The 7,235-nt window shown below is 41.7% G+C and overlaps 1 protein-coding gene across 1 annotated transcript in view; it reads left to right on the top strand.

The window, feature by feature from the left end:
- Positions 1 to 231: 231 nt before the first annotated feature.
- Positions 232 to 7,235, top strand: part of pinx1 (PIN2 (TERF1) interacting telomerase inhibitor 1) — a 30,762-nt gene continuing 23,758 nt past the window's right edge. The window contains exons 1-5 of the mRNA XM_036550412.1: positions 232 to 271; positions 764 to 873; positions 1,625 to 1,717; positions 2,723 to 2,795; positions 4,135 to 4,224. Coding sequence (XP_036406305.1) covers positions 253 to 271; positions 764 to 873; positions 1,625 to 1,717; positions 2,723 to 2,795; positions 4,135 to 4,224 — 385 coding nt within the window. The 5' untranslated portion in view covers positions 232 to 252. The remainder of the gene's footprint in view (positions 272 to 763; positions 874 to 1,624; positions 1,718 to 2,722; positions 2,796 to 4,134; positions 4,225 to 7,235) is intronic.

Here is a 7,235-nt window from a genome sequence, read left to right as displayed (position 1 = left end):
AGATGTCGAGATTGTGGTACGCTGTCACCCTCTGGTGTTACAGGTCAGTATACACACTGGGTACGTTTCAGAGGAACGGAACATTTTTAAAAAATGAATACAGTACAACTTACATGATGCGCAACAATGTAAAATAAGTTTCATTGGCATACGTCGTATTATTCATGGTGTGGTGTCACACCGATCAAACATTTTAGACAGGCACACACTGAGACCTTCCCTCAAGCATTCCATGTGATTAAAGACCCCAAGATGGCGATGCTGGCAGAACGTGAGTTTCTGAAACCGCATGTCTGATTGAATAGTTACATGCACATCTAAAGTAACCCTGTACAAATAACCACGCAGAAGTATGTTCCTATTTATTTACAATATTGCTGTCATTAATGTGAATACAAAATATGATGAAGGACTGTTGCTGATCGCTTGACACGTGCTTCAGTTGTGATATGGTAGCCATCTACCTGGATAGATAGCAGCTAAAGACTAGTAACAAGCTAACTTAGGTACATAGTTTAGGATCCTCATTATCAATTATGATTCCATTTCTTTAAACTGAATTTTGCAGTTTTACTCTCCCCACCTTGTTGTCTGTTACTCATTGAATGATGCAAAGCTATACAGGAATTCATTGCAAGTTAGCGAATACCTAGCTGCCTTTAGCTGCTGTCTTTTCTCGCCAGAATTGATGTTATGTAACCTAGCTTGGAATTTAATTGGCTATCGAAGCTTATGCTGCATCTGACATGAATGTTTTCGCTAGCTCGCAGAAAACAGAAGTGGTCCGTGGACCCGAGGAACAGTGCCTGGAGCAAAGATGAGTCCAAGTTCGGTCAGAAGATGCTGGAGAGAATGGGCTGGTCCAAGGGAAAGGTGACCAGGAATCGACAGACGATTGGCGGAATGTACAGGGTCGCAAGCTAGCTGCGAGACTTCCTACTGTTGACACTGATGATGCATGAGAGTAGTGGATAGCGTTTAAAGTAAATTTGTGATGAGTCAGATTTCAGGGCCATTGTGGTCATTTGTGAAGGAAGCACCAAACAGGGACTATCGTAGTTACACAGATGAAGGCAATGCTCCCCTATCCCATTACAGATTCCATGCTAGCTACATGAAAGGAGAGAATACTGTCCTCGGACTATACAGCACAGTTTGTGTATTGAATACCTTGTTTAGCTCCGGGTCATACTGCAGAAATGTAGAAAAAAGCACGAAAAAAAAAGTTTAAGGTGATCACATTGAATTACAGTGTAATTTAGCTGAACTTTGAGGAGTTGTGTCTCATATGTCATCTTTCAAACTATACAAAACTGTAGAATTCTAAACAATATTATTCTCTGTATAACGTGCATAAAATATATAAATCTATCAATATGCATAATGTTGATTATGTACAATAGAGCCGGGTCTATAAATGCCTCCACTAAAATATAAAGACCGGATAAAATTTAAGATTGCATGCATTACAAGCCAGCTCCACACTGTTGATTAAGTCAAAGAATGGGTCTAGGGTTAAACTGTGTAGGAGCTGGATTTTTGTAGAGGAGATAAGCGTGTTTTGATGCAGGAAGGCCTTTCATTGTATCCCTCTTGGTGGGTAACAGACCTGTGTTTTGTGCAGGGCCTGGGCAAGAGTGAGCAGGGAGCCACAGAGCACATCAAAGTGAAAGTGAAGAACAACAGCTTGGGTTTGGGCAATACTGCTAACTATGAGGTGAGTCTCTGGGACATTTCTTCCAATAGAGGAGAGAGTGAGGTTTCATAGAACACTAAAGGGATGAAGGTTACATTACATTATTACATTATTGTTATTTAATGGGCTCTGTTATCCAGGGCGACTTACGTAGGTTACAGTTTTACATATACTTCATTTATACAGCTTGATATTTACTGAGGTAATTGTGGATTAAGTGCCTTGCCTAAGGGCACAGCAGCAGTGCCTTGTCGGGGAATCGATCCCGCAATTTTTCAGGTATGACCCCTACTCATAACCATTATGCCACTCTGCTGCCACACTGGGTATCACGTAGACTACTGCCAACCATGAGGTCAGTCTCTGGGACAGTTCTTCCAGTGAGGGGAGATTGAGGTTCCACAGAGCCTTAAAGGGGTGAAGGATATCATTTGTTATCATTGGCTCACAGATATGAACCAGTCATAGTGGTTTTCTGTGGCGATCAAAGCATTAGTGCGTGAAAGCTTGGCTCATGGTTTCAGAATGTAGAATTCCCAGCTAATGCTGTTGTAAGCAAATGGAGCTGCGTGGGTGATGTGGTTAGTAGATGGTTTCAGTTATACCTTCCCTGCTGCTTTCAGCTGTGCAGTCAGGGTTTTTTTTTTCATGTATTTTTCCCTACTGCCATCCTGACATCCTGCACTCATGCAGGGAGCTCCAGAGCAATGCAAGTTCACTCCACAGATACGCACCCCCACTTGTGTGCATAACACACAGACTTGCCCTGGCTCGGCTGGAGGAAGCCAGTTATGGCCTGTTGCTTTGGACTGTTGGTCATAGGTGGCTGTTAACATCTCAGTATCAAACTAATGTGTGGACAGTAGGCCTGAGGCTGTGCTCAGGGTGAGCCATTGAGAAGCACAGTCATGGAGTGCTGTCAAGAGCACAAACAGTTATGTTTATAGGTACATTTGCAATAGTTAGGGTGTCGGAAATGATTGCTCTCAGTTTCAGTCTGAATTCTGTGCACTGCTCTCTCCATAGGACAACTGGATCGCCCATCAGGATGATTTCAACCAGCTTCTTGCAGAGCTGAACAACTGCCATGGCCAGAGCGGTAGGGAGACTCGGAGCTGAAGGCTATCTCTCTGTCTGTGTCTTTCTCTCTTTCTTTCTCTCTCTCTGTCTCCCCTTTTCTCTTTCTCTATTTCTCTGTCTTTGATGTTTACATCGTTTACACACATTTATCTCACTATATGTAGATGTAAGGTATACTTGTTGGACATCTCAGCCTGTGTATAAAATTACCTTAGATGTTCTGTAAAAATTCTTTTGTTTGCGGGAGCTACGTGTTAAATAATTTGGTGATAATGTATGTGTTTCAGTCCCCGTGAGAGTCAGGGTAGCCTCTGTATATGAATGTTACAGTTTACAGTTCAGTTGGGACTTGGAACGAGAATCATCGTCTCAGATGTGCATCCAGAACTGCTAGTGCACAGTTCTTTCCATGTACGGCAGCAGAGGGAGCTGTGATTTTATTGACGTTAGTTGTACACTTGGTGGCGCTATTGTAACGTGTGCGCTAAGGGAAGACAAAGTGGATCTGGTATTGGTTTAGCCAAAAGGTCAAATTGAGCTTGTGCTTTTAGGTTTTTCTCTGTTTTTTTCAGAGAATATCAACACAGCAAACAGCATGTGATTGATGAAATGTAGCAAGTTTGGAATTAAAATGGGATTTTGCGTGCTCTGACTTCTCAAAAGGGGTTTGCTGTTCACAGTTGGAGGATCGGTTGCACGTGAGATCTCTGTATATTCTGGATCTTTTGAATGCAGTGATTTACTGTACACATTTCATTCTAAATGAGTAGTGGTTGTTCCATTAGGCTGTGGTGAGTAAAAGGAATTCCTTCTGCTGTAAAAAATTTGGGATTTCCTTTGACTTGGTGTTTTATAAGGTCAAGTTGTGGACATTTTTGATGTCAGACAGACGCGGTTAAGCATTTTTCAAGGGAGTTTAAGCAGTCCAGTTAAATCATGCTTTATTGTTGGTTCATAACATGGAGAAAGCATATTACAAAATGTCACCTCCAGATCTGAATTTGATTATAATGATGATAAAGATTAATGTGTCTTCATTCTCTAGTTTTCCCACTGCATCTGCCTGGACCTAGTCACAAAACATTTCCCTTTTCATTTGAAGAAACATTTACCTCACCAGGTTTTCAACTGTATTAGATTCATGAAAATTGTTCCTTTTACAAAATGAATATTCAAAGCAGTATGGCCATTTTGGTCACTTAGAAGCCGGTGTTAGAGATGCCTTGTGCGTATAGAGACAGTGTCTTTCACAGTATTAATTCATACAGGGCATGCAAATAGAATAGTCAGCTGTAACCAAATCCACTTTATCTGCCCAAAATTGCCATCATTTGTGATGATTTGTGCTTGTTTTGCAGACCCCACAGCTGAGCAGAAGCAGAGCTTTAGTTTGGAAGAGAAGTCCAAAACCTCCAAAAAGAGAGTTCATTACATGAAATTCACCAAAGGTTTGTGTCTCGTTTTATACTGAATCCTCTGACGGCCTTCACTTCATCTGAAACCCTTGTGAGCCCAAGGTCATGGCTGCCATAAGACTGCATGATCCTGTTGTGTGTGTGTTTGAAAAGTTAGAATATGTAGGGTATGAATTTTAAGCCAGGAACTGACCTGAGCCTGAGAAAGGATTGCCCAGTCTGAGTGTGATCCTGATAAGCGTTTTTATTTTGTTACCGAACTTTACCAGATCCTGAAATCATTTAACATGTACGGATGTGGTCCTGCCTGATTATCATTGACAAATGTTACATGTTTATGTAATGTTACATGCAAGTATGAAAGATGGAGTAATGTTACGTGCGACTATGAAAGAGAGAAAATGTACACTCTCGATGGGGAAAACACTTGTCCGTCATTACTGTGAGGCACACGAAACACCAAACCCAGGATAAACACGGTTGCTAGGCAACCATAGTAAACAACTCATTCCACCCCTGAACTTAACTAGCTAGCTTGCTGGCTAAGTAGTATGAATTGCATAAAGGGCATAATAGGCAGAAAATGAGTTGTTCACTCCAGAATGCACACATGATGACCACATTAAATATGGTGACAGACATGAAAACAAACAGAACAGCCTAAGAGGAACAAGATTGTCTTACTGGTAAATGGTGGTACAATCCATGACATAACTGATCAAATAGGATCTTGGGATTTACAGAAAAAAGTATTGATTACACACAAGTTTTCATAGTTCTACTGTCAGACCACATTTATATTACTGTGTCCAGTTCTAGGTTATAGGAGACACATAATGAGCTCTTGAAAAAGTAGAGACAAGGGCAGCAAGACTGGTTTAATGTATCTCAAAGTTGCAAAGAGAGACTTCAGACAATTATTCTGTTGAGTCTCTTCAAAAGGAGAGATGGGAGCTTTGATTGAGGGTTTTAATTTTTGAAAGGGCCAAATAAAGTGTATTACAGAAGTTATTCTAACATAGGTTCTGGCAGTGGAACAAGGGGACATAGGAGTGAATTAGAGTTAGATTTAATACTGTTATTAGAAGGTGTGATGTGTGACACAGTCCTAGATACACTCAGATACACCTCGATACACTAGGCTAGAATTACGAGTCTAGCTGCCCTATTCTTATCAGTACTTTTCTTGTTCATTGTTAGTTCATGTGTCACATGCATAATACCATGAGTCAAGGCCTACCACCCATTCATGAGTTTACGCTGAATATTTGTAACAGAACATGATGTTTGTACACATTAAGTACCTCTGTACTTTAACACTTCTGTATGATCTGGTGCATTGAATGATTGCAGAAGCCTTTTTGAATTGGTACAAATACAGTATGAGACCTGTAGATGGTTAACGAGCAGAATAATATTGATGATGTGCTTCCTGATAAGCGGAATGATGGGTTTTGTTTCTGATCTGGTCATGTGTTCCTGGTGCGCCCCTCTCTGGCTCTGGCCGATTCATTCCATTACCCAGTAACGGCCTCTTTGACTCCGTGTTACGGGTCAGAGTTCCACTCAGTCAAAGCCGGGTCAGTTTAACTGGAACACTGTCTCATGTCTCAGGGAGCAGGTTATTAATGAAGCTCCCGGCTAATTCATTTCTCTTTCATAATCGGGGAGCTAATCACCAAGTACTGCTTATGATAAAGCTGCTGACAGTGGGGAGCTGCTGTGCTTCGTGTACAGATGTGGAACCTTTGGCACAGAGATCCAGAGGTCCAGCACTCGTTCCTATCATGAAGTGATAGTGTATATGTGCATGAATATGCTGTTACTATCACCTGCCTGTCACACCTGTTGAGGTACATTTTATTTGTTTTTTTTAAACAAGGGTTAACCGTTTCCATTGGCCTGAGTAAAAAAATGTTTTGAGTTTGAAAAAGGTAGCACTCTCTAAGACTTTGTGAAGGGTTCCATTTCCTTCTTAATAAAAAGATTTCTCAGGGGGCAACTCCCATGCCTCCCTTTCATGTTGGCAAACTACTTTGAAGCCAGTGGTACATTTTTTAAATCCTTAAAAAATATTTTCAGTGAATTTCACAGGCCCCTCAGTCTGATAAATGGATTGAAGAGCATTGGCTGTACAGTATTTGTTTCTGTGTGGATGCCTTCAAGTTATGTGGTAATACATGGCCATCTACAAGAGATGTGGATTAGTGTATGTATGAATGCATATTGACGTTATTGCAAGAACAGCAATTTATATTGCTGAAACTCGATTCAGTATCTTATTGTTTTCTACTGACAATTGTATTGATGTGTTTCTGACAAAACAGTAGTTCCATCTATTTATCGAAAGTCAATAGATTGTATTCAAAATAACAAACATTTCAGAAAACCACACTGGCTATCAAACGAGCGAACGTCTGTACCGACATAATAGCTGATGACCATATTCTTTTCTTTACAGACTGAAGAATGCTTAATCTGTGAATTATTGGATATTGAATATTTAAAAATTAAATGAAAATGCCATTAAAAGTAGTTGAAAGATACCTTGGCTACCCTGTGCAGGTTTTGGGATCTGAAACGGGGTAAAGGTCTGTGTCCTCTTGTCACCTTGGCGACAGAGTGCTTCACAGCAGCGCTTCCTGTTTCCTGTGACAGCAGCTGTCCGCCCGGGCGCTTCTGTGGTTTCTGGAGAGCTGAGATTCGAGGCAGCGATAAGGCCGCTCTTGGATCTCTTCTCCAGGTTTGCAGTGCTTGTTTATGGCTCCTAATTTAGCTCAGAGAAGCGCCGTTCCCCCTGAGACAGGAGAAAGTGGAGGCGCCCAGCCGGGGGGCAGGCGTGGGAGACCCGTCGCTGCGATCTTCCGGGACTTTATTCGGCCCTGACCTCAGAACAGCCCCTCGATCGGGGGCCTTCCACGCCAGCGGGTGGATTTTTATGCGTTTAGGCAAGGAGCCGCATTTAGATGTGGTGGGAGTTGCAATCGTTGGCATCTTTGACGCTGCCCTCGTAAAACAGGGTTTACCCAACCCATTGAGCGTGG

The sequence above is a fragment of the Megalops cyprinoides genome, chromosome 17 (genome assembly GCF_013368585.1).
Source record: "Megalops cyprinoides isolate fMegCyp1 chromosome 17, fMegCyp1.pri, whole genome shotgun sequence".
NCBI classification, from domain to species: domain Eukaryota; kingdom Metazoa; phylum Chordata; class Actinopteri; order Elopiformes; family Megalopidae; genus Megalops; species Megalops cyprinoides.
This window is presented reverse-complemented; position numbering and strand designations above follow the sequence as displayed.